The sequence below is a fragment of the Puma concolor genome, chromosome C1, assembly GCF_028749965.1.
Source record: "Puma concolor isolate L17-30 chromosome C1, mPumCon1.1.hap2, whole genome shotgun sequence".
Lineage (NCBI taxonomy): Eukaryota > Metazoa > Chordata > Mammalia > Carnivora > Felidae > Puma > Puma concolor.
Genome location: NC_141674.1, coordinates 18,303,074 through 18,331,002, shown reverse-complemented (window position 1 = coordinate 18,331,002; position 27,929 = coordinate 18,303,074). Strand labels below are relative to the sequence as shown.

The following is a 27,929-nucleotide window of genomic DNA, read 5'->3' as shown; positions in this document are numbered from 1 at the left end:
TAGGCCTGACCTGCTTCGTCTTCCAGGCGCCACTTCCCTGCTGCCAGTCAGCACCTCATTCCCTTCAGTGCTGGGAGCCCCCTCAGGACTGTCATTGGCATCCGGGCCCCTCCTCCCGGACCCCGGATCTCCTACCTGACGGTGACAGAACAGTGTGACTCTTCTTCTCAATGATGACTAGGCTGGTGATCATTACACAGCATCAAGCATAGTTCTCTGAGCTTAACTGATGCCCAGGAAACAGTCGTGAAGGAATTGATGAAATACAGCCTTTGGCCGTGGTTTCTTGGGTCACCAGATAAGGGCAAATAATAAAAATTGAGGGGCACGGGACACCTGGGTGGCTCAGTTGGTTAAGTGTCCAACTCTGGATTTCAGCTTAGGTCATGATCTTGTGGTGGTGATCGAGCCCTGCCTTGGGCTCTGTGCTGAGCCTGGAGTCTGCTGAAGATTGGGGTGCCTTCTCTTGGGGTGCCTGGTGGCTTGGTTGATTAAGCTTCTGACTTCAGCTGAGGTCGTGATCTCACAGTTCGTGGGTTCGAGCCCCACATAGGGCTCTATGCTGACAGCTCAGAGCCTGGAGCCTGCTTGGGATTCTGTTTCCTTCTCTCTCTCTGCCCCTCCCCCACTCATTCTCTCTCTCTCTCTCTCTCTCTCTCTCAAATAAATAAAGATTAAAAAATTTTTAAAAAGGGGTGCCTGGGTGGCTCAGTCAGTTGAGTGTCCAACTTCGGCTCAGGTCACAATCTCATAGTTTGTGAGTTCAAGCCCTGCATCAGGCTCTGTGCCGACAGCTCAGAGCCTGGAGCCTGCTTCGGATTCTGTGTCTCCCTCTCTCTCTGCCCCTCCCAGCTTATGCTCTGTGCCTCTCTCTCAAAAATAAAAATTAAAAAAAAAATTTCAATGTATAGCCTTCCAATCTTTTCTGTGTGCAAATATGGGTTGTCTATTTTATAAAAATGAAATCCTATCCTACACATTTTATAATTTAAAGCTAGTTTTGTTGCACTTTTCATGTTTTTATTATTGGAATCCTAATCTCTTTAAAAATTTTCTTTAAAAGGTTTGCCATCCTGCAGAAGGGCCTGAGCTGTAAGCAAACAAGATTATCTTAAGTTACCCATAACCAGGACCAAAATACAAACGTCTTTTTTCCTGGATAAGAATGTCTTCTAAACATTGACACCCCACTGATTCTTTTCACCTTCAGTGTCAGCCTGACTCTGTCTGGGGGCATTTCCCACCTGGCTGACTCTCTGGAGTGACCAGGGAAAATGCAGGGATTTATGGAATCGGAACAGGATGAAAACAATCTCACCAATCTGAGTCTTGCTCCAGGGAAAGCAAGATATTTAATCATTGCGGGGTGCCTGGGTGGCTCAGTCGGTTAAGCATCCGACTTCAGTTCAGGTCACGATCTCACAGTCCGTGAGTTCGAGCCCTCACAGCTCAGAGCCTGGAGCCTGCTTCAGATTCTGTGTCTTCCTCTCTCTGACCCTCCCCTGTTCATGCTCTGTCTCTGTCTCAAAAATAAATAAACTTAAAAAAAAAAAAGATATTTAATCATTGCATATTTTCTGGTTGTATTTTGGCTATAAAAAAAATGTAGTCAAGGAGTAAAAATACCAACCAATCTAACTGAAAGACTTTTCACTGGAGGCTCACTCTTTAAAGCTGTGGTTCTCCTGGGGTGCCTGGGTGGCTCAGTCGGTCATCTGACTCTTGGTTTCGGCTCAGGTCATGATCTCATGGTTTGTGAGTTTGAGCCCCACGTTGGGTCCTGTGCTGACAGCATGGAGCCTGCTTGGGATTCTCTGTCTCTCTCTCTCTCTGCCCCTCCCAACTTGTGCTCTCCCTCTCTCTCTCTGTCATTCATAAACAAACAAACAAACATTTAAAAAAATGTGGTTTTCCTGTGACCAGTTTAGGACTGCACCTCCCTCACAGGTCAGTCAACTATTAAGAAAAAATGACACCTGCAATGATTCTCAATAAAACAAGGGAAAAAACATTTTAAAAAAATGACAGAAGAAGAGAGGAAACATTTAGCAAGCATGACTGGTCAGTGTCAAGGTGCCCAAGCTTGGACTGAGCCCCTGAGCACGGGCCTTTCACCATAATGGAGTGAATGAGCCCTGTGGGCTCTACAAATGCCACAGAAGCAGAGAAAACCATGCAGGCTGTCACAGACATGGTTCCTTCTGCTCTGTGACTAATTCAGTTCACCTTGTAGAGAGGGATAGAGAGGGGACAAGATGCTCACCCACACAATCCTCTAACGTGCCAGTTCTGGGAGCAAGCCCCAGTCACAATTCTGTGACCTTCAGCACCCTAGATGACCGGATCATTTCCACCTAATCTTCTGGGTGCCTGATAAGTAAATCCCAGAACAAGAAGGAGCCAAGTCTTTGACACTGGGAACAGGTGGCACTGGGAAATCAGTGCCCAGGGGCTGCTTCTCATTTGCAAAGGAGAACAAATCTCTGTTCCAGACTTTCCAACAGTTGCTAGAAACTTCTAATGAATAATCTGGGAAAATGACCAAAGTTATCAAGGAAATGAGTAATAGAAGACGCATAAATTTGGCCTCTAAAATACCTTTCATTCAAAGGATTCACTCAGGCAACTTCCGAGAAATCATTTTTGGTCTGATTACTTCCTTTGGGGCCAAGAGGCTTCGTAAAATCTCCTAGGACAGAAGATTGTAAAATTTTCCATTAAAGATCTTCATTAATGAAGCGAAATAAGTCAGTCAGAGAAAGACAGATATTACATGATTTCACTCATATGTGGAATTTGAAACCCTTAACAGATGAACATAGGGGAAGGAAAAAGAAGATAAAAGGAAAAAGAAGATAAAAGCAGCAAGGGAGGCAAACCATAAGAGACTTGAATACAGAGAATGAACTGAGGGTTGACTGGGGTGGGGGGTGTCAGGGTGGGTTCAATAGGTGACAAGCATTAAGGAGGGCACTTTTTGGAGGAGAACTGAGTGTCATACATAAGAGATGAATCACTGGGTTCTACTCCTGAAGCCAAGACTACACTGTATGTTAACTAACTTGAGAATGAATGAATGAATGAATGAATGAATGAATGAATGAATGAAAATTTTAAAAAGGTGGAAAAAAAAGAAAACATTTAAATACTTTTTTAAAGTAAAAAAAAAAAAAAAAAACGCCTCAATTATTCAAAACACATTGAAGGAGGATAGCACCAGACCAAGAATTATCTTGATTACTTCTTTGAAGCAAAAGGAAATGGTGAATCTAGAGTCAAACCACATGCAACGCTTATTCATTTGTAACTCAGAAAACAGTGAATGATAGGTGTATTTTTTCCCACCACAGGGGAGTAGATCTAATAAGGAATCTACGTAACTTAGTTGGAGTAAGCATTTACATGTACACATCTAGCAACAGAATAGGTGGTACCTGATATGTTTCTGAAATATTTATCCTAAAAGGCATAAACATCTCCAATGAAAGCTGCATTTTACCTAAACAAATCACAGCAAAATAGTTTCTTCTAGAGCAACAGAAATAGCACACAAATTTAAACTAACCCTGATGTAGAATCAAAGGAGGAAAAAGAGAGGTATTAATAGTTTTTTAATGACTATGTAAAGGTTATATAAAGTCTAGCAATAAATCAGCCTTCTTAGTTCACAGCACATCATCATCACTGATCCATATAAGATGCCTCTTCTGTATTAGTACGTACGTATGTGGTTAACGTAGATCTTTTTATTTGTATATATTCTTGCACAACACAGTACTGTCTTCGTATTTTAATTTACGTAACTCAAGTGTTACACACATCTCACTGATGACTTTTGTCACGCGGTCTAGCATCCATGTAGCTGGGTAGATGGCTACTCTGTTATATGCTTCTCCGTGGGGTCGACTTCCCAGAAGGGGACACCAGCTTGCTTCCATAAATAACGGTGCAATAAACATTCTCATTGTGTCTCCTTCCGGACCCATCTGAGAATAATACCTTTGGGATATTCCCGGAGCAGAGCTGCTGAGTCAAAGATTTTGTTCTTATTGAAATGACTAAGTACTGCCACATCGTTCCTCAGAATAACTAAACCAGTCAACACCCCCACCTGTGTTACATTGGGTTTCCTGTATCCGCACCCTTTGGCTAGACTTGGCATTATTTACTTTCTACGTTTTTGAAAATCCAGTAGGTATAAAGTGCCACCTTGTTGCTTTACTTTACACATATCTGCTTATTGGGTGTGAGGGTCTCTTGCAGGCCCCCTTTACTTTTCTGTCAATTGCTGTTCATATCCTTTACCCCATTTTCCTACTGGGATGCTTTTCCTTTGGATTTGCCAAAGTACCTCATATATTTATTTATCCCATATTTGGATTGCAAATATCTTCTCCCTATTATCTGCCGACATTGTCCATGGCATTCTTCACAGACTCTAAATCATTAGTTCTGATGTAATCAAATAATTTTAACCTTATAGCTTATGCTTTTAAAGTTTGATCAAGTCTTTCCCTTCCTCTAGGTCACAGTGGCATTCTCCTACAACCCATTCTATTAACTCCACAGTTTTACATTCTATATTCTGGAGTCCATCTCTGTATGTAGTGTTTGATGGGGAACCAAGTTTTATTGACCTACCTATACTAAACCTTTTTCCCCAGTACCATCGACTAGGCAGTGTAGCCTTTCTCTGATTATTTATGATGCCTCTCTATTGTATATTAAAATCTTCTGCAGGGGCGCCTGGGTGGCTCAGTTGGTTAAGCGTCCGACTTCGGCTCAGGTCATGATCTTATGGTTTGTGGGTTCGAGCCCCGCGTTGGGCTCTGTGCTGGTGGTGCAGAGCCTGCTTGGGATTTTCTCTCTCTGCCCCTCCACCACTTGCACTCTCTCAATATAAATAAACTTAAAATTTTTTTACATCTTACATAGACACTGGTCTGTGTCTATTCTTCTTTTAAAACTTTGACTTTTCTTGTATCAATCTCATGTGACTTTTTAGGTTGTCTTAATATTGTTAGGGCAACTCCTGCACCTTTTTTCTTTTTAAGGTTGTCTTAACTATTTTTTTTTTATCCTTTTAGAATAAGTTTAATGAGTGTAGTGTAAAAAAATATATAGCTGGAATTTTGACAAAGATTCCATTGCATTTAGAATTTGGAAAAAATCTCGGGGCGCCTGGGTGGCGCAGTCGGTTAAGCGTCCGACTTCAGCCAGGTCACCATCTCGCGGTCCGGGAGTTCGAGCCCCGCGTCAGGCTCTGGGCTGATGGCTCAGAGCCTGGAGCCTGTTTCCGATTCTGTGTCTCCCTCTCTCTCTGCCCCTCCCCCGTTCATGCTCTGTCTCTCTCTGTCCCAAAAATAAATAAACGTTGAAAAAAAAAATTAAAAAAAAAAAGAATTTGGAAAAAATTTGACATTCCTAAAATATGAAGTTATCCCGCTTAAAAGCATGTACGTAAATTATCATGTCCTTATTAGAGTTCAAAAGTTTGTTTATGCTGATGTTTTGTTGCAATTATGAGTGTTATTGCTTATATATTGGTCATTGATGGTGTAAGGGAATGCTACTGATTTTTCTAAGTTATTCCTGTATTCTCTGCTGAACTTTTGTAAATTCTAATAGTTTTATCAACTTGGTTTTCCCATTTATTCAATCAGGAAGGCCCTTCTGATACCCCAACCTCATAACTGTCCTCCTTAGAGAAATTAATAAAGAAATTTTAATTCACAAAACTATCCTTTAATCAGACTCCATGTCAAGATTTTAGTAGAATGTTTCTCTAAATGTTCCCCGGACAGCAATGCAATTGAACACTTCTGGGCAAAAGGGCTCTGTCGCTAATTAGATTTGATAAACACGGTATATCCTAGTTCAAATTAATTTGCACTCTCTCAAATTAAATTAAAATTAAAAAGTTCCTAGAAGCATGGCAATACAGAAACTAGTCAACTTTCCCAGGCATTTTGACCATAAGCTTTTCACAAATAACATTACTATCTAAATACTTAATCTACAACTAATTTATAGTTATACCTTCTATGTCTCAGAAGACTGGGAGATGTTTAGCAAGATTTGAGATGTTGCTCATGCGTGTAAGAATTTTAATCCTTTCTCCTTCTAGATTAGAACCATATTGTGATGTGTTCAGAAAAGGCAGCGGGAATTTCTGCCCACTCCTGCTATCTAGTTTAACACGTGTCTTGGTGATAATTGGACTCTGTTGAATTTCATACACTGTTGAGTATGTTGAGTTTCATACACTTTTAAGTCAGTGTATTTTTTTAAATAAAAATTCTTTTTTCTAGGGGTGCCTGGGTGGCTCAGTGGGTTAAGCATCCGACTTCGGCTCAGGTCATGATCTCACAGTCTGTGAGTTCGAGCCCTGCGTCGGGCTCTGTGCTGACAGCTCAGAGCCTAGAGCCGGCTTTGGATTCTGTGTCTCCCTTTCTCTCTGCCCTTCCCCTGCTCATGCTCTGTCTCAAAAATAAATAAAAAAATTTAAAAAATTTTTGTTTTCTAAATGTTTTATTTTTGAGAGACAGAGACAGAGCATGAGCAGGGGAGGGGCAGAGAGAAAGGGAGACACAGAATCCGAAGCAGGCTCCAGGCTCTGAGCTGTCAGCACAGAGCCTGATGTGGAGCTTGAACCCACAAGCCATGAGATCATGACCTGAGCTGAAGTTGGATGCTTACTGGACTGAGCCACCCAGGTGCCCCAAGTCAAGTCTATTTTCATGAGGTAAATTACTTAAACCTTTATTCTTCTATTTTCTATTCTGCATTAAAAAAATCATTTTATCCTCAGGTTATTTGCAGTGGTTCTACAAGTTGTTGTTTCAGCCCAGGAATCCTTAGCTCAAGTGCAATCTCATGCTAACGCCATTCTGCACAAGGAATGCAGGTGGGTCTGAAGCAGGGTGCAAGGTCCCACTGACTTGGGAGCCTGGCTCCCCCTGGAGGCAGCCCTGAGGAACACAGCTTGGAAAAACATCTGTTTAAAGGAGAACCGTTGGGGACTAATCCGCCTTTAGTTTTACTGAAACAAACAAAACACTTAACAATTTTAAGAGCCTTTGAATCCTAATTCTTCCAAAAAAAAAAAACCCAAAAAACCAAAGATTTCAGTTTAACAGAGTAGTGGAGCATGGTCCACCTGGAACGGAGGCAGGAAACTATGGTTCTAGTCCCAGGTTGGCTACCATCCAGATGTATGAATTTGGCAATTCTTCTTGGGCATTTACTCATAAAGATGCATGCGTGGGGATGTGGCAGCCACTGGACAGACTGGTGTTTGGGACTGTTCTGCTGAGCTCTCCCAGGGGCTAGATACCCTTCTGGTCCTCACTTCTCCCTCAATCCCTTCAAAGGGAGCAGCTGTTCACCTTTGTTTGGTAATCAGTTTTACATTAGACTTTATGTAAGATTTCATTGGAACAAAGAATAGAGTTCTATGGCTGAAGAATTAAGTATATATTGAAACAATCACTGCACTAGATAAGCTTTACAGTCATTTTTAGCTTCAGCATTTGGATTTGGAGGGTTTTTGGTTTTTTAAACCAAGACAGAAAATAAGCCTTTACCTGGAATGAATCATTTTTAACTGAGGATAAACCCAGGTAAGAAAACTTTTCTTGGTAAAGAACTCAAACCATCGTGGTTATTTCCAGAGTCTGCAGTGAGTTAACACCTTTAACTCTGGCACAGCACAATACTAACGTTCAAATGGAATCTACTAGTTAGAGTAGGTTCCACACCCGACATGGGGCTCAAACTTAACAACCCCGAGAGATAGAGAGTTGCCTGTTCTACCAACTGAGCCAGCCAGGTGTCCCAGTGTAAATGACAGTTATTAAAAATAGTACAAGGGGCGCCTGGGTGGCTCAGTCGGTTAAGCAGCCGGCTTCGGCTCAGGTCATGATCTCATGGTCCGTGAGTTCGAGCCCCGCGTCGGGCTCTGTGCTGACAGCTCGGAGCCTGGAGCCTGTTTCCGATTCTGTGTCACCCTCTCTCTGACCCTCCCCCGTTCATGATCTGTCTCTCTCTGTCTCAAAAATAAATAAATGTTAAAAAAAAAATTTTTTTTTAAAATAGTACAAGAACTCAATCCAACAGATGGATTAAAAAAAAAAAACCCTAATTTTATTTTTATTAGCTTTAAAAACAAAACCTGTTACAAGTAATCACAAGGATTCCAAAAAAATTACATTCTGCTTTTGTCACTTTGATAGGACAAGGAACGTTTACATGTCCTAAAAATACAGGATAGCCAAAGTTGACAAGTAACGAACTACTACGAATTACGGACTGTCACTTCAAGCACACTAAAATACGGAATACATGTATATAAATTACTGACCAGTTTTCGGAAGTACAATGAATATTCACTATAATTTATAGTACCAGAAAAGTAACGTGCCCATGAAGATAACACAAGATCACAAACATGTTTAGAGAAAATGGCAATCCAACTCCTGGGTTCAATGAAGATAAAGTTGGAGGACATGTGCGCTGGCAGCAGAAACGTGGATCCCTCCTGTCTGGGGCCCCCACCTCGGGGTGACAAGCAGTGGGAAGAGGATAGCGCAGCCACATGAGTAGCCACCTTTCTCTCTCCGCAGTCCCCAGCCTGGGGGAGGCAGCCTGGGCACTAAATAGGAAACAATACAGGAAAGCGCGTATTATCTGCATAGAGATCTTCCGTTATGACAGAATGAACATTCAGTCGAAGCGGTGCAGGAAACTCCAAGGGTATGCAGCCCATAATTGATTTTGCTTCAAAAGGAGACACAGTTTACAAGAGAGACCACGTGTCTAATGTAGTAAAAGGTCTTTACACTTCTGTTTAAATGGATGGAGACACTTGGACTCAGCTCAATGTTCGTTTTTCTTAAGCTTGGCTGGAAACTTCTATTTTGAACGTGACCGTTTTTATGATCTTTTTGGTCGGTAAAACCGAGCAGTTGTAGCAACTTCCTGTTGCTTTGTGGCTTGTGTATTTGGTAATAAAAACAACACTCTTCAAGGTATTGGCATTTTCCCGATTCACGGTTAAACACCACGATGGCGTTCCAATGAAAATGATCTGGCTGGCCCGGACCCCAAGGGGAGTTTATAAAGCAAACGAGTCCTTGTCATATTGTTGAACAAGGTTCATAAACCTTTTTCTTCAAATGTATTTAACTTGTTAAAAAGTGAGCTTCTATTACAATGGACTTACCTTCCAGCTGGGAGGAATGAATCCCCTCACCTTTTGTTCCTTTATATTGTCACACGGATAAAGTAATTTGTTTCCTTTCATACAGGACGATGCAAATGTAGGTGGAAAACAGGAGCACAGTGGGGGGGTGGGGGGGGAAGGAAGGTTGACCACGTTCACCTGGGTGACAGGTTTTAAAGTACACATCTTCAGAGAAAAGGCAGATACCAGCAGACAGGGAACTTTGATGCACCAAAGAAAAGCATACATTTTCCACTGCTTAATTATGTTTGAGATCTTCCCTTTTAAAAATAAAGCTATGGTCTGTAAACGAGTCTATCTAAAAACATGAAGCACAGGTCAGTCTTCAACCTTTTACAAGCACTGGGTAATGGTGTCATATTCCACTGCAAACTGTTTCCAAATCCGATGAGATCTCACGCTGCTTCCTGAGAGTCACATCTCAAGTATGACTGTTTATATTTTAATCTCGTTACGACTAAAATCTGGGAAAGCCCACACAAAATGTCAACATAATTGCTGGCTACCAAAATGCCATTATTTAATGGGATTCCAATCCCAACAGCACAATGACAACAGAAACACAAACACGGAACATAACTTCACTCATGAAATTACTAAGTCACTACCTTCATCTGATGTTTCTTGTTCACTGTATCCCTTCAGGGGGAGATAGTTTTCCCTTTTTTTTGTTTGTTTTCTTATGACAGAGATTCACTGCTTCTGAGGGCCTCTAAAGAGGCCTACGCAAGAAAAAAGTAGAAAAGGCCCAAACATGGGAGCTGGGAATGCAAGCTAGTCCCTGCGAGCTTTGAAACAAGTGGCATCACCTCAGTTTTCTCGTCTGTGTCACAGGAGGAGTAGAGTACGTCATTTTCCCAAGCCTCCTTCAGCACAGTGGCTCAGGTTCTGAGAGAAGCTAGTCTTCACTTTCGATCACAACAGTTTTTGAGATGAAATCGCTGGGAGTGGGAAACAAAATGACCATTTTCTAAAAGAACGACAGTGCTGTTCCTGTCCCATCTCCTGGCAGCTCTGATTCAAACACACCATGTTCTATTTGAACCATTTTGTTGAGCTTAAAAGTTCCTGGTAGCGTTTACTGGGCTCTCAGTTATGTGGACAGGTTTAGTGTATAAAGTCTCAAGAAGCAGACAGTAAGAAGATTAATCTGCTCTCCTGCTCTCTGCTCCCGAGGGCAAGGGAACTGTTCACACCCTTTCTGCCTCTTAGAACCTTCAACTAGTCGATCCTCACACCAGCACACTTCTTAAATGGGCTGATTTCTGGTTTTATCAGGTGGGTATGCTGCAAGAACCTAGAATGGAAGAGCCAACGCACTGCAGGTTCTGTTGACTATTCTCATTAAGTGCTATGATTTTCTTATCCCTCACAGACTGTTTTTTTCCTAACACAAAGCATCATTTTCTTTCCTCACAATGCTCTAAGTAATTTGATTCCCGAGAAGAAGTTATGATTTCCAAGGAGCACATAGCTACTCTACTACCAGTTCAATCTAAGTAATAACTCAACTTCAGAGAAGAAAAATGTAGCTAAACGTATTAAAAGGAACTTAAAAAAAGAACACGAGCCTCATCTCTTATAAGATGGTTACATAAGCTGGATATAAAAATGGCCAAAAAAAGGACAGAGCCCATCATACTTGTTGAGAAACTGGTTAATTTCACAATAGTTAAAAGTTTATGGGCATTTAGTAGTTTTTCTTTTAGCATTCACCTTATGGAACTACATTAGAGGCAATGAAAATATTAATGTTTTCCATTCAGAAAAGTTTAATATATATTAAGTATTTTATATCTAATATATATTTATTTTGATTTAAGTTTTTCAATTTATTCAATACTCTCAAAAAAATAAGAACAGAGAAAAAGAAAATATTCAGGTAATTTGCACTGCCTGACTTTAAAACCAGGTTATGTAAGTTAGGGATAGACTATTCTTTAACTGGAAGGAAGACCATGAAAGCCACGCCAAATAATAAAACATCATGGATTCTGATTACTTAGAAAATTATAGCTAATAAACATTACCTAAAAGGAAAAATTTTAATTCCCACCTGTTGAAAATACACACATTTCCTGACAGGGTCCAATCTGCAATGATTAGTGTAGCCAGGTAAGATTGAAAACTGGCAAAATGGGAAATTTAGAATGCAAAGCAAATGTATCAAGTGACTGTCAGTTAAACTGCCAAACAATTATCTGAATTTAATAAACTGCTTATGAGATCACAAATTTCAACTGAATTTATACTGAAGCTTAGTAGCAGCACACATCTATAAAGAGGAGAGTATATCATCTGAGAGAATTTGAGGGCAAGGAAAATATAGAAAACTTTTTTTTTTTTTGGCAATACAGTTTAAGTCCTCAGAGATAAATCTCTCCATAATAAGAACCTCTAACCCACAAAAACATGCTACCAAAAACGTACGGACATCCTGGCATGAATTTCTGTGTTCTTCTCTCCGTGTGGGCACAGCCTCCTTGGTTTATTGGTCCAAACTCCCATGTGCGGCCCCTCACACACATGCCAGGGGGCTCCAGACATCTGACACATGGAGGAAACCGCACAGTGAACAGAGCTCAGCAGAGCCACCTGACCAAAGCCAGGTTTTCTTAGTTATGAGACTTTTCTATAAAAGGATTACAAAGTCTGAACAGACCACAGAAAGTTAAAAAGATACTTGCTTCTGCTTTAGGGGCTTCCACTATCCACTCCTGAAACACAATTCAGAAACGATTCTGTTTTAGGGAAAAATGCCAAGTGTAAGCCAGGGTATAAAAGATCGTACCAGGAACAGAAGTCTGACTATCTGAATGATCTCAATTTCCCCATCTTTCCCTAACTCAGCGGAAAAGAGTATGTGTGTCTTTTCTTCCAAAGGAAACTGGAAAATGTTTAAATAGGCCATTAAACATTGGTCTTCGGAAAACCTTATCAGTACCTTTTCTAATTTAAAGTCAATGAAGGGGCGCCTGGGTGGCTCAGTTGGTTGAGCGTCCGACTTTGGCTCAGGTCATGATCTCACGGTCTGTGAATTCGAGCCCTGCGTCCGGCTCTGCGCTGACAGCTCAGAGCCTGGAGCCTGCTTCGGATTCTGTGTCTCCCTCTCTCTCTGCCCCTCCCCACTCATGCTCTGTCTGTCAAAAATAAACATTAAAAAAAAAAACTTTAAAGTCAATGAATGACACACTCAATATGTTTACCATTGAAAAACTCAACAGGTGGCTAAAGACAGTTGGGTATGCTACAGGCTAGCACATGGTCCCACATGGCAGATCGCATGAGCCACCTGAGGTCCTCGTCAGTCAAACTCTCTGGTGGTGTGTCCTACTTCCAAAGTAGCAGTTCTTTCTCTGGGAGGGACGGTGCATTGGGAACAGTGGTCTGTGCGTCACTGTCCTCTTGAAGTTTAACAGTAACAGGGAAGAGAGTACACCCACAAGGATTTGTACTATGTGATTCCCATAGTCAAAGTGAATTTGGCATTTCCTCCCCAAAGCTAAAGAAAAAACTACTTGAGAAAAATGATTCTCTATCAATTACTTTACATTTCAGATTTCTTTCTGTGCAAAAAATTTCACGTATATGGAGGAACAATTGACCTTTGATCAACAGAGTAGCTGGAAGCTATTATACCATTACAAAAGTACCCACAGCAGATTATTGAAATTGTAAGACTATTTTTAAATTCATAAAAATGGTACCGAGCTCGGTGACTACCGCTTTAGTTTTTTGGTACCCCATGCGAAATGGAATCAGGGAAGTTACCATTGCTGGAGGGAGCCAGAAATCAGCCAAATTTCCTAATTTGCTACCGCTTAAAAAATGGTCAATAGTTGCGACACGTTGGGGGCCAATCCTTTCATTTCATGTGCTGTTCGGAAGATCTGTTAAAATTGCGACCAGGTAAAATCCGCCGCGACCTGATAGGGCTGTGTCTGCAGCACAGGCGTGGTGGCAAAACACACCGCGCCCCATTCACTCCCAGCCTCCCCCCCACACAGGATCAGCGCCAATGACCGGCAATGCTGCAGAGGGGCACGGGGCTCCGGTGCTGAACCCACAAGGGCACCTGCCTGGCACCACAACCAGCGGCCTCACAGCGCCCCATCGAAGGTCTGGGGCTCACCCAGTGCTGCGGCTGGAGGTTCGGGGCGCCTCGTCTGGGTAATTTTCTGTTTGGGGTTTTTTGTTTCTTCTGCCTCTTCAGTTTCACTGTCACAGACATGAACCACCACGCTGGGCGTCGACTCAGTTCCTGCATGGAGCTCGTATTTCTCTCCTGTGGAGGTAAACGGCAAGAACAGGCGTCTGTTTCTTAAAACTTGTTCCACTCAGTTTTGGCACGAGAGATAGGATACTTGAAGGTTCTTAGACAGTTTTGCCCTTTTAAGAAATTAGCTGGTGAGGGGTACTGAGGTCTTGGGAGTTAAAATGGAAATGCTAATTACTGTTGTATGAACAGTATGAGTGAACTGCTTAACTTTAGAATGATTTTGGTTTTCCTGCAGGAGAGACTTGTAAGGTGCCAGGCAGCATCAGCAAGCCCTTTATTATTTTTTTTAATTTTTAAATGTTTATTTATGTTTTTTGAGGGAGAGAGAGAGAGAGAGAGCATGAGCAGGGGAGGGGCAGAGAGAGAGGGAGACACAGAATCCGAAGCAAGCTCCAGGATGAGCTGTCAGCACAGAGCCTGACGTGGGGCTCAAACTCCTAAGCTGTGAGATCATGACCTGAGTTGAAGTCGGACACTTAACCCACCGAGCCACCCAGATGCCCCAAGCAAGCCCTTTATAATAGGACCTCATACATCTAAGATATAGCCTATCATGTCTAAAAACAACAGTAAGCCACCTCCCTAAAAAGCCTGTTTCCCTTTATAAGAGGCATAATATTATTGTAGGTGAACAACCAGCAATGGCATTGATTTCTTATATTATTTTAAAGAGATGAGAGAAATCAAAGAAAAAGAAATGAAAACAAGTAGAAGAATTTAGAAGGAATGGTTTGGTATTGCCACCAATTCCTTGAAGTAAGTCTTCAGTGTAGAGAAGGTAACCAACATTCACTAACGGCCTGTTATTACTAGTAGAATCTGCAGCAGTTAAAACTGTGGTTACATTTATTGAGTATTATGTATATAACATTTAATCCTTATACTGAGTCCACACTGAACGGGAGCTATTACGACCGCTACTTTAGATGAGAAAACAGGTTCAGAAATTGGAGCTAAGTAACTTGCTGAAGATCACAGTTCGCAGGGCAACCGGCATGCGACTTTTGGTCTCGGGGTTGTGAGTTCAAGCTTCACATTGGGTGTAGAGATTATTTAAAAAATAAAATCTTAAAGGGGCAGCTGGGTGGCTCAGTCGGTTAAGCGTCTGCCTTTGGCTCAGGTCATGATCTCACAGTTCCTGACTTTAAGCTCCATATCTGGCTCTCTGCTGTCAGCACAGAGCCCACTTCAGATCTTCTGTCCCCCTCTCTCCCCCTCAAAAATTAACAAACATTTTTTTTAAAATCTTAAAAAAAAAAAATCACAAAGTTAGCAAACGCTAGATTTTGAACCCGGGTTTATTTGACTTTATCCTCCACTCTGATCGTGTTGCTACCAGTTGGCCAGAACACAAATCGCTGAATAGGGCCTTTAACACAAAAGTTTCTCAGGTTTCTCATGCCTGCGGGGCTCAGTTAGTTGAGCATCAGACTCTTGATTTTGGCTCAGGTCATGATCCCAGGGTCATGGGATCCAGACCCACATCGGGCTCTGGGCTGAGTGTGGAGCCTGCCTGAGATATTCCCTCTCTCTCCCCCCCCCCGCCACCCCTCTGCTCCTCCCCTTCTGCTCTCTCTCAACAACAAAAAAGTTTCTTGGGGGAAAAAAAAAAAAAAAAAGGAAAGATGAAAGTTTGTTACCTGGTCCCAGTTTGGAAACTGCACAGAGTAAGTCATAATTTATAACAGGTGTCGCGTCTTCCCCCTGCTTCCACCCCACCGGAGGCGACGCGGGAGGGGAGATGAGGAACTGTTTGACTGGCTGGGGTGGCAGTAAATACGACTTGTCCCGTGTTTCACTGGACATCTGTACCTGTGGGGAAGGACGGAGGTTCTCAAGAGCAGGTTGCAACGGGGCTGTTTCTTCCTTTTCCTCTTCAGGCTGTGACACCTCTTCGCAGACCACGAAAGCCAAGCCCCCCTCCACAGCCCGCACCTCCCAGCGGCGGCCGGGTCCGTTTAGTTTACCCCGGGGCACACACGGTGCACAGCACAGAGCCCACGCACACCGGGTGTTCGACAGCTGCCTGGAAGAAGCAACTGACAAACAGATGAAGGAACAATGAATGGTAGGAAACCTACATGCCGATTGTAGAAGAGATTAGGTCACATCGGCTGCGTCTCAAGCAGCTCCACTGAAATATCCTGACAACTGTCATCTAGGTTTTCGTTTGGAGTGTGAGACAACAAGCTTCTGCTTTTTTAAAGTTTATTTATTATTTTTGAGAGAGAGAGAGAGAGCGAGAGCGGGAGGGGGGTAGAGAGGAAGAGAGAGAGAATCCCAAGCAGGCTCTACATTGTCAGCGTGGCACCTGAAGCGGGACTCAAACTCATGAACCCAGAGATATGACCTGGACTGAAATCAAGACTCGGACGCTTAACCGACTGAGCCACTCAGGTACTTCCTCCCCACCCCCCTCCTTTTTTTTTTTTTAATTTGAAAGTTAAGACCAAGGGGGAAAAGCATCAGTTGAAAGTAAAACAGCCCACTTAATACATGAATAGAGGTCAAAAGCCTTTATGTCATCAATTCTTCTGAGGAGAAATTAGTTTCGGAGAATTCCACCAGTAGGGATCAGAACAGTAAGCACTTACGGTTCTTGGTAACCCACAGGCTCCCAGAAACAGCCTTTTTTGCACGGTCCTCGCCACCCCCCTGGTCATCCCTAGGCTGGCAGCTATTTTCAGTGAGGGGGTCTCATATGAATCACACAACATAGAAACGGTTTCAGAGACGATTTTCTCAATTCTCCCAAGGATGTCACATCACAAGTGCACGGGAGAAAAGTTAATTCACTGATCTTAGGATGTCAGGGCTTCACCAGTTGAGAAATGGTGCCCAGAAAAATGAATTCCTTTGACTATCAGTATAAGCAAAACAGAGTTAGGAGGGAAAATATGCTTAATAAATATTTATATATCTGTAAAATAAAGGAAAAATACTTTTGCATTACTTGCTGCTTGGGATTCAAAGACCTCTGATGCAATAAGCAAGAAAATGGAGAAGTGATGGTACTTTGGGAGGAAAGGAGGTTGAGAGAACAGTGCCCTCCCTGTCCACCTGTACCTGTGCAAAATACAGCTTCAGCTTCTTCCCGTTGAAGTCTGTTTCGTTGAGTTCTATTCGCGCTCTTGCTGCTGCTTCTGGTTTGCTGAAATTTATTCTGACTCTTCTAAAGCTTTTGAACAACTGAAATGTCACTTGGTCATCATAGACAGTGAAAAGTGCTTCAAATCTCTCCTAAAAATCGGGGAGCAGCAGGGCAGGGGAAATGGGGAGGGGGGAGAAGAAGGAAAACCTTTAGCAAAAGGAAATTTAATTAAACGTAAGTAATGGGACGGAACTCATGATTTACCATTTTTCCAAAAACGTGTACTTTTATTGCAGGTGTACATAGGTATCCCATTGCCATGGGCTAAATTCGGCAATTTGCACCTATTTTAAAAGTAATTAACTTTATTAAATATTGTATAGGTTCGAAGTATAAAATAAACAAATGTCAAGTATAAACAAAGATCTAAATACACGCAATCACAGAACAAGAACACTGTACTGGTTTGAAGCCCCCACTGAGCCAGACTGGCTTTTTCCAGCTCATCTGTTTCCTCCTTCAAAGTAACCATTTCTGGGTTTTGTGCTTATTATTCCCATGCTTTTCTTGATAGTTTTACATTTATTTGTGTCCTGAAAGACATAACCACATTGCATGTACACTTCTGTAACTTTTTGTGAGCTTTTCCCCTTACATTTTGCTCCTAAGAGTCTTCCTTGTAGCTGTAAGTCATTTTTTTTTTCTGCTGCTACGGAGTATTCCACCGAAGAGCCATACGGTGATTTATCCAATGCTGGTGGAATCTGGACTGCCCCATATTGTCTGCTACAGTGGTGCCACGAACATTCTTGCATACATCTCTTGGTACCTAAATGCAGGAGTTTCCCTGGTGGACCCACCTATAAGTGGAATTTGTGGGCCTTACACTTGGCACATCTTTAACTTCAGTAGATACCGCCAAATAGTTTCCCAAAGTGTTTGTACCAGTTTACTCTCTAAGAGCAGACATGTGCTATAGTTATGTCTTTGTCAACACATCTTTGCAGGCATCTTTGCTTAATATGGACTTTTTATTAATGGGAGGTAGGGGCTTGCAAATGGGCTCTGATGTTAGCTGTCATTCACATTTCTCTAAAGATTGCGGTTGAGCCTCTTTTCCTGTTTATTGGTTATTTGGGACTCCTGTTAATGTCACATGCCTGTTTATATCTTTTGCCCATTTTTCTCCTGGGTTGTCTTTTTTTATTGAGTCATGGAAATTCCACAGAAATACTAATTCTTTGTCAATTAAATGGGCCATAAATATTTTTTTCCCAGCTCTTTTTGGGGTGTGTGTGTGTGTGTGTGTGTGTGTGTGTGTGTGTCTGTGTGTGTGTGTGTGCTTGAGAAACAGAAGTTTTAGATCTGCACATTACTGAATTTATCAGTTTCTTCCTTCTGTGCTTTCTGTGTCTTAAGAAATCCTTCTAGGGGCGCCTAGGTGGCTCAGTCAGTTGAGTGTCCAGCTTTTGACTTCAGCTCAGGTCATGATCTCAGTTCGTGGGTTTGAGCCCTACATCAGGCTCTGTGCTACAAGCACAGAACCTGCTTGGAATTCTCTCTCCCTCTCTCTCTTTGCCCCTCCCCTGCTTATGCTCTCCCTCTCGAGAGAAAGGAAGGAAGGAAGGAAGGAAGGAAGGAAGGAAGGAAGGAAGGAAGGAAGGAAGAGAGGAATCCTTCTATATTCAGATTGATGTTCTCCTAGATCATTTCTCAAAGTATTATGGTTTTATCTTTGAAATTTAAGTCTTTTCTCAGCACAAGTGACTTTTATGTATGAAGTGCCCCACCCCACCAGCAATGACTATCATTTTTCTATCACTCTAGATTAGATTGTATTTTCTAGAGTTTTATATAAATGTACTTTTTTAGGGGAAGGGTACTTCCCAGTTGTATCTGGAACGGCAGAGTTCCCTGAGATCTAGCTTCAGGGGAACATTTTATATAAATGTACCTTTTAAGTTTATTTGGGGGGGGGGGCAGGCAGTGGGGGAAGGGCAGAGAGCGAGGAGGACAGAAGATCCCAAGCAGGCTCTGCTGACAGCAGAGAGCCCAACCTGGGGCTTGAACTCATGAACTATCAGATCATGACCTGAGGCAAAGTCAGAAGCTCAATCGACTGAGCCACCCAGGCGCCCCTATGAATGTACCTTTCTGATGTCATTAGCTTTTAATTGGACGAATTAGTCCACTGTTGTGATTACTGATATTTTTGGATGCCTACCATCTTATTTTATCTACTTTCCTCATATTTTCTATGTTCCTATTCTCTCCTCTTTGGCTTTCTTTTCAAATTTTTTTTTCACTTTCTATTTACCCCCCTGGATAGAATTTCTATGAATGATGCTAGTAAAGTGCATTTAGCATCTTCTTTAAAGACACATAATATCCTACAGCCATAGTCCCTCTTTTACAAAAGCAAAACAACAAAATCTTTTTCTCAAGGTTCATTTGGGAATATGTAATTCTACAAAATTAGCATTGTTTGGTAAAAAATAACTATATATATATATATATATATCCTAAATATCTGAGACGAAATAGAGCAATAAAGAGCGAGTTATTCTATAAGGCTGAGAAAAAAAAAAAAAAGGTTCTACTCCCATTTGTTAATAAATGGCAATAATGAAAAAAACCAAACTTCAATTACTGGAACAGTAACTACTGGAACAATTTCACTGTTGAGAAGAAGCGATGCTCAATCCATTCAGCTGTGGAATTATCTTTGGAGTCCTACGGCAGGAAATTTCTCATGTTCTATGTCTGTCTGTAAATCCGAGATAGCAAATCCCGTCTCTCCAGCAGGTTCATGGATGTCAGAGGTAAGGCCTCTGTGTCCACCCGGGGAAAGGCAAGTGCCTTGGGTGCTCGTCAGTATCACTGCTGACTCAAACAGGCAGAGGGATGGAATTCACGGACCAGGAAAAAAACAGCATGCATGCTCCTGGGTATGGTGAATTTAAAACTTTGATGGGGCGCCTGGGTGGCACAGTCGGTTGAGCATCCGACTTCAGCCAGGTCACGATCTCACGGTCCGTGAGTTCGAGCCCCGCGTCAGGCTCTGGGCTGATGGCTCAGAGCCTGGAGCCTGTTTCCGATTCTGTGTCTCCCTCTCTCTCTGCCCCTCCCCCGTTCATGCTCTGTCTCTCTCTGTCCCAAAAATAAGTAAATGTTGAAAAAAAAAAATTTAAAAAAAAATAAAAAAAAATAAAACTTTGATAATCTGAGCACTTGTAATACTTCTGGGCCCTAAATTCAGAAGTGCTAGAGGGGAGCAGAACACACAGAAAACTTAAAAACCTTCTGTAACCTTTGGGCTATGGCATGCATGTTGCCTTCAACACCTTTCCAGATCAGAAAGAGGCATAAAACTGAATTAAAATTCAAGAAGATACGGGATACTATCTGTTCAGTATTGGTTTTTAGGTTTTAATGGTTCATACTAAGTTTACAAATACATCCGCTGCCTTTATTGGAACGTAAGTTCTTAGGCGGCTATGATTCCCGCCCAAATCCATAATATCTCCTATACCATGTACACGAAAAGTAGTCAAACCAATGATAAATCATTTTTGATGGTAACAAACTGCAAACTGGTAATAGGGTCGGGATGGAAATATCCTTGATGAGAGTGTCCATCACGTGGGTAAATACTGCCAAAACTCACCAAATCGCACACTTAAGACCTCTACGTTTTACTGTAGGCAAGTCTTGCCAAATTAACAAAAAAGAGAAAAAAGGAAGAGGGAAAACAAGAGGAGGGATGGGATGAGGTGGCGACTGTGGCCAGCTGTGGAGGTGGACCTGAGCCCTCACCACTGCTGAGCACAGCCTCGCACACGGGTGGCGGCCTTCTGCCCAGCCGGGAGCACAGCAAGGCTACCATTTCACGTGGGACAACACACCCTGAGTCGTCACTAGTAAGTGCGGTTATAAAAACTTCTCCTTTTGTCTTCCACGGCTCGTTGAAAAAGATGTGTGACTGTGTCTTTACAGAAGATGTGTGCCCAATGCAGAGGCCATTTTTCAGCAGTTTGGTGGCCAATCACCACCCTGAAAACGACTAGAAAACGGTTTGCCACTGAAGGAGGGGAATGAGATCCACAACCACACCACCACAGCCAACTGGAACACGAACAGTTAAACTGATGAGTGGCAGTCAGGGCCTCTACCAGGAGGTGCGACCCAGCCACGCTCTCTCATTCACTCAGTTTTGGAGTTCCAGAGGTGCTGCACTCAATCAGTGCTACTCACATGGTACCGGGAGCCCATCAGGAAACAAAAGCACTTTTTATTTGGCTTTTCTGGGGAATGTTTATCGGAAAGGCGCAATCTTTGAAGCCCTCACTGTGAGAACTTCCAGCGAGATCCCAGCTCCTGACAGTCCCTGGGCAGCAGCAAGGGCCTTTTCTTTTCAGCCTGAAGCCTGGTTGTTTACGGAAAAGAGCAGAGGAGACAGAGGAGCAGACTGTGAGGCCTCCTGGAGGAACAACCAACTTGGGGAGCGAGCAGACACAAGGAGAAAAGCAGAGAATGCTGTCTTGCTCAGCCTGTCTTCTACCCTGACCATTACTGTGCTGCTGGTGGGCATCTTGAAGAGGCAGTCAGGTTACAGGTGGGCATTACCCAACGTGAGGACTCAAGGTGGCCCGTGGTTTGTAAGCTCATCCAGGCCCTTGGGCTCAAACACAGTTTCTGATCCGACACTAGAGGTGAGAAAGACCACAAAAGTGATTTCTTTCCCTGAAAACCGTGTGAATTTCCTCAGGCACAAGGGAAACAGCATCAGTCACCCAGACTGCCGTTCCAAGAACCCAGGCTTCAGCTGGCAAGGTCAGTATCGTATATTCACGCACAAGGACATCCATGATTCTGCCCTCCGGGGTGTCCAGCTGAATCTCTACTTCCTCTCTTCTCTTCTCCCCATTGATGAAGTAGGAAAGATGAGGGAAGCCCAGGTTCAGCTTGAACATCATATCTCGTCTCAGGCTTCTATCGAAGTCAACGCTGTGGTCTCTTTCCTATGACTTTGGTGATGGAGCACTAGCTCTGATGAACATACCAAACCCTCCTCTATATCCATTCCTGAGGAACAGAAGCTCTCTGCTCACTGGCCTTTATCATGGATAAAATATTCCTTCTTCATCCAGTTAACAGAGACTGGTCACTTCTCCAAACACGAGACCACAAAGGGAAGACCTCAGGAGGAATCCCTAACCTGGAGGGACAACTTCAGGAAGGTCTGATGGCTTCTACCAGGCATTTATCTCCTCAAGTAACAGAGCTCTAGAGCTAAGACTGTCTGGATTTGACAGGCAGTTTGCTTACCTTCGCTGTGCCTACTTTCCTTACCTGTTAATTGAGGATAATAAAAGTACTCACTTCATTGGGGTATTATGGAGGACAGAGTGAATACTTAAAGCTCTTAGAACAGGAATAGTTCTCTAACAAGTACTCTAACGAGAATAGAGTACTGTTACTGTTATTAACACAAACAGGGTAGGGCTTTGACAATATTCCACTTGCTATTCTGTGGTCGCAAAAAACCAGCTGCTCTTCTGTACGATGCGGATTCCCCAAGAAGGAGGTGAACGCACAAGCAGTGACACAGTATGAACTAGATGGCAGGTACCGTGGAGGCTGCCAATGGAAAATTAGAATCTGCCCTTCCTAACCGTCCGTTAGGAACCGTTCAGATGCATCACACTGCTGGAGCAGCCACCTGGAGACATGCCCTCCCCAGAGACCTGGGTGTTCTGGGCAACAGTGTACCACTGATTGATGACATCAGTGCCCCGTCTTCTCAGGATCTTCAGAACTAGACCTATGCCCCCTGACCCTTCGAAGCAGAGAAACTGCTTCTCTGTTAGGACACTGAGGAACTTGTATTACTCTGCTATGAACCTGGGACTTGAATGGAAGGAGAAGATAGCAGGGATTTTTTTTTTTTTTTTTGTAGTTATAGCAGAATTCTCCATGTTGAGAAAATACATTGTTTTCACTTCAGTGGCTTTTAATCTTATTTTTTTTTGTTTGCTATTTCTTACAATTTAACTGTTTGGTGGGGCGCCCAGGTGGCTCAGTCAGTTAAGTGTCTGACTCTTGATCTCGACTCAGGTCATGATCTCTCGGTTCATGAGATCGAGCCCTGCGTGGGGCTCTGAGCTGATGGTGCAGAGCCTGCTTGGGATTCTGTCTCCCGCTCTCTCTCTCTGCCCCTCCCCTGCTCATGCTCTCTCTCTCTCTCTCTCAAAAATAAATAAACTTAAAAAAAATTAACTCTTTGGTGATGGCCTTGAAAGTGTTTTGCAGGGCAGCTGGGTGGTTCAGTCAGTTAAGTGTCCAACTTTGGCCCAGTTCATGATCTTGTGGTTCACAATTTCGAGTCCTGAGATGGGCTCTGTGCTGACAGCTTAGAGCCTGGAGCCTGCTTCAGATTCTGTGTCTCCCCCCCTCTCTCTCTGCCCCTCCCCTGCTCATGCTCTGTCTCCCCAAAATGAATAAATGTTAAAAAAATTTTAAAAGAAAAAAGAAAATGCTTTGCTATGTACTCATGGTGCCTGGCTAGACCAGGAGAATGAAAAACCACTTCAAACAAACAGAAATGGATGATATGATGTTATTAAAGTATAAAAGGAAAATGTGAAGCAGAAAGACATGATTCTTTTTAATCAAGGTCAGTTATGCACAAAGATCAAGAATGTTCCATCCTCAAGCTTGCCCATGTGCCAGTGGTTGGCAGTGACTTCGGGATCTATTTCTGTGGACTCCATCTAGGGGTGTGTGGTGTGTGTGTGTGTGTGTGTGTGTCTGTCTGTTGAAATCTTCCTCACTGTTCATCCACACTCACTCATTCAGTAAGGCCAGTCCTACCCTAGGTGCTGAGGCTACAAGGACCACATACTGATTGTGTGATTTATTCAAGGATACAAGCTTGTTTTCTCATGGTGTTTTCTTCAAGGACATTAGAGGGTGAAGGTAATTAAGGCTAGAGACCCATCTTTCCAAACACATGTGAGCTTGAAAGAATGTCACAAACAACAGTGGGAAGAAACTTACACGTATTATTTGTCCTTTAAAAAGAGAAATGTAGCTTTCTTCCTGAACATTTAGACAAGAAGCTTTTAGGCAAAGCCAAGTATAGTTGGTGTGTCCATGCTGATGGGAAGCCGGGAGCCACAGTAGCCCTGAGCAGGGTGTCAGAGTTCCAGTGGGGTGAGGAAGGTGGTCACCCGGGAGGCAAGCCTGGCATGGGGGGCCAGAACCCAACAGGGTTCGGAAAGAATGCCCATGAGGGGCAGCCCAGCACAGGGTGTGGAAGCTCAGGGGGCTGAGGAGGGTATCCACGCAGGAAGACTGCCCAGAGCAGGGGAGGAGGAAAGTTATCTCAGCACAGGGGCAGACTGACAGGGTGTCGAAGCCCAAGTGGGGGGAGAACGGGGAGAGAAGGGTGAGGAGGGAGGTCTGTGCGGGGAGGTATTCCAGCACAAGGTCACGGAGCCCAAGTGCGGTGAGGATGTGTCTGTGTGGGAAGGTGGCCCAGCACAGCATACTGGATCCTGAGTAGTGGGACCATCAGAACCTGGATGGGGTGAAGAGCACTTTCACATGGTGGGTCTGGGTGCAAGGTGTTGGAGGACAGTGGGGGTAAGGAGGGCGTCCACATGGGGAAGAGGGTGGACGCTGGCAGTTAAGTACAGAGGGAGTGACTGAGTAGGTAAAAATAAGATAACAGAAGCTAATTTTCTCTCTGTCAAAGAAGAGTTACAAATTTGGAATGGGAGAAAACTAGAAACAAATTCTTTAGTGCTGGACTGGGGTTGGAAGTAGAACTGTAAACACACATATGCATGCATCTAGGGATTTCCTAGCTCTGTCCAGCAAGCAGCCCAGGAACAGCGACAGCTAACTCACATATCCTGGTTTCTAAACACTGTTCTCCACTGGAAGGAGTCAGGGCTCCTTGGAGAAATGGCGGATTCTAGGGCTGGGGCAGGCAAAGTACAATGAGATAATTCTGGAATATCTTGTGCTAGAGAGTTTAAGGACGTACGCAAAGAATGGTGGGCACATGTCAAAAAGACACAGAGGCCATCTTGAAGGGGCAACCACCGCCCAAACCTGGGACAAGTCAAAGTAATGGCAGTTGACAGATTAGACCAAGGAAGAAGATAGGAAAGCATGGGGCGCCAGGGTGACTCGGTCGGCTAAGCGTCCGACTTCGGCTCAGGTCATGATCTCAGTTTGTGAGTTCAAGCCCCGCGTCGGGCTCTGTGCTGACAGCTCAGAGCCTGGAGCCTGCTTCGGATTGTGTGTGTGTCTCTCTCTGTACCCCCAACACTCACGCTCTGTCTCTCTCTGCCTCTCAAAAATAAATAAAAATGTAACAACAACAACAACAACAAAAAGATAGGAAACTATGAATTGTACTGATATGAATAAATGAATATCTTAGAACACTGATAGGGAAACAGAACACTTACAAATACCTCCCACAAAATAATTATAAGGAGAAAGAGAATTACTTGACAGTGGACACACCTGGGAGATGACCTTAATCAAGGGCTCAAAGTGAATTTTGTCAGTAATGGGACAAATGGAAATCTCTCCCCCGGACAGGACGCAGTGAGAACAGAGCATCACTTCCATGGTATTCTGGCCGAAGATGCACAACCTGGATCTAATCCCAAAGACACATCTCAGGAACCGAAATGAGACATGCAACAAAATAACCAGCCTGGAATCTTTGAGTGCGAACACCAACAAAGACCAGAGGAGACTAGAAATTCTTCCAGACTCAAGGAGACTAAAGGGGCCGGACAGGTAAGTGCAATGCGACAAAAGGAGCTGAGGTTTTTGACGTAAAGGACATTATTGGAACAGCCAGAGAATTGTGAATGGAGTCTGAGGATGAGAAGGGTATAATAAACCAACGTTAATTTCCTGAATTTTGTATTTTCTCCTAGGAGAAGGCCCTTGCTTGCAGGAAGCACATATCTTAGTCCTGGGGTGATGGGCATCACTGTTGGCAACTTACTCTCAAAACAGTTCAGGAAGAAAAGAGTTCTTTGTACTCCCAAACCAGTAAAAATACTTTGCTACGCACTTCAAACACGCTGAACTTGTTTACCCGCTTATTTACACACACACATACACACATATGTTACGGGCATGTCCTGCTGCCCTTGTATCACCTATAAAATTTGTAAAAATGGAATGTAAATCAGAGGAGGAAATAAAAGAAACAGAAAGGACATGGTTACTAAAATCAATTTATGAGGCTTCAACATAAATGTTGGCGAGTGTTGGTATCCTGACCCTGTAGGTGACCCTCCCAGTCTCACTCAGCTCATATTTGATGGACAGCAAGTCTTGAAAGCTGGGCTCCGTGCCAGGCAGTGTGGAGATGACACGTGTGACCCTCCCCAGGGCTCATTCCTGAGTCATCCCGACCCCTGGGAGCCCTGCTTCGGACAGATCGGGAACACACTCACATGGGTAATCCAGCTGTTTCTTCGGACCTAAGAGCCTTGAGTCCTGCCTTGACTTAGGGAATGGCAGATCTTTCCCAACTGAAATGAGATTATTGGGGGGGGGGGGACCTCTGATGAAGGACAGGTGCCAGTGTATTTTGATAAGGGTAAACTGGGGTGCCTGGGTGGCTCAGTCGGTTAAGCGGCCGACCTCAGCTCAGGTCATGGTCTCACGGTCCGTGGGTTCGAGCCCCGCGTCGGGCTCTGTGCTGACAGCTCAGAGCCTGGAGCCTGTTTCAGATTCTATGTCTCCCTCTCTCTGACCCTCCCCCGTTCATGCTCTGTCTCGTCTCAAAAATAAATAAATGTTAAAAAAAATTTTTTTTTGATAAAGGTAAACTATATGGCACTCTGTCTATACGTACACATTAGAGAGAAGTTAGTTAAATTGTTAGGAGAGATTTCAACTAAATTATAGGAAGCCAAGGCGGACTCATTATCACACTGTTCTTCCTCATTATTCAGGTCTCAGCTCAAATGTCATTTCTTCAGATAGGTCTTCCCTGACCACTCTAGTTAAAAATGACCACCGACAACTCCCTATCTACTTTTTATTCTGTTCACAGTACTTGTTATTACCCGAATTTCTTATTCACTTGTTTGCGTGTTAGTATCTTTCTCTCCCTATGCTCCCCAAGGGCTGGCACGTCATCTTGTTCACTGTGGTCTCCCTAGACCCTGTAACTGTAACTGTGGCTGGCACAATGCTCAATGCTTACTGTACCCGTGAAGCAACAGAGAACGTGGAACCTGTAGACCAATGATCTCTAAGAACATGACAGCCTCATGAGAACCACCTCATTACTCGCTGGTATCTTAATATTGCCAATAATTAGGATACCTAATGACCTAATGAAAGGACTCAAAATCCTTTTTAACTCTTGGTTTTGAGACAATGTATTCACAGTAGAAACTACAAATATACTTAAAGGTAACTGGAGACAGCTCTTTCATCTCAAAAGCTCCTAGGACATTTGAAAATCCCGAAATGTTATAATGTACTGTGGTGTGTGGTCCGAGGACCCAGTGTGAGCCCACAAAGTTTGCTACCAGTCCAGGGAGTGTCTAGAAACACTTCAGCAAGTTTACATTGCTGTGACCTTCTTACTGCATTTTACCAAAACATCAGTCTGTGATAGTTTGGAGGAAAAGCCTGGTCCTCCACTAAGCAATCAATTTGAGAAGCGTTCATTTATAGCTTATCCAGAAATTCGTTAAAAAGTAACAAAAATGTTAATGACCAGCCTGGCAAAGATGTTAAATTCTGAAAACAGAATGCATTGGTAATGCTATGGTGCCACGGGAACTCTTTTACGTGGCTGGCAGGAATGAAAACAGGTACTGACTGCACTTTGGAGACCACGTGACAGGATCTGCTAGGATTGAAGAAACGCAACCCTACAAGCCAGCAACATCAGTCCCAGCTAGACACCCTGGGGAACCCACCCTGCACCCCCCACATGCACAGAACATTCAGCATCGCTGTTGCAACGGCAACCTATCAAAAATAACCGAAAGGTCCAACATAAGAAGGGGTAAAAAAGCTGTGGTAATCTTCTAAAATGGGACACTATATAGCAAGTGAAACAATACGTATTTCAACGTGGATTAATCCTCCAGATATAATGTTGAGGGGGAAAAAAGAACTTTTACAATTATGCCATTTATATGAAATTAAAAATAATGTAAAATACTATGTATTTCACTAGTGTTTTAGTTTTTTAGCACACAGATCCTGCACGTACTTCCTTAGTTTTATACTTCAATATTTCATGGTACTAC

At 43.2% G+C, this 27,929-nt stretch overlaps 1 protein-coding gene and 1 long non-coding RNA gene across 5 annotated transcripts in view; both read right to left on the bottom strand.

The window, feature by feature from the left end:
- Positions 1–3,593: 3,593 nt before the first annotated feature.
- Positions 3,594–27,929, bottom strand: part of LOC147577843 (uncharacterized) — a 111,908-nt gene continuing 87,572 nt past the window's right edge. Inside the window, exon 2 of the long non-coding RNA XR_015254541.1 lies at positions 3,594–4,834. This is a non-coding gene — a long non-coding RNA (uncharacterized LOC147577843). The remainder of the gene's footprint in view (positions 4,835–27,929) is intronic.
- RCAN3 (regulator of calcineurin 3) overlaps positions 8,139–27,929 on the bottom strand; it is a 36,314-nt gene continuing 16,523 nt past the window's right edge. For 2 of the 4 annotated variants that reach the window (XM_086716044.1, XM_086716042.1), the window contains 3 exons: positions 16,590–16,763; positions 15,164–15,335; positions 8,139–13,529 (listed from right to left, as the gene is read on the bottom strand). In XM_086716044.1, the coding sequence (XP_086572170.1) occupies positions 13,345–13,529; positions 15,164–15,329 (351 nt within the window). In that variant the 5' untranslated portion in view covers positions 15,330–15,335; positions 16,590–16,763 and the 3' untranslated portion in view covers positions 8,139–13,344. Of the gene's footprint in view, positions 13,530–15,163; positions 15,336–15,604; positions 15,742–16,589; positions 16,764–27,929 lie in introns of those variants that run through there. The other 2 variants (XM_086716043.1, XM_086716045.1) reach the window with 2 other exon arrangements.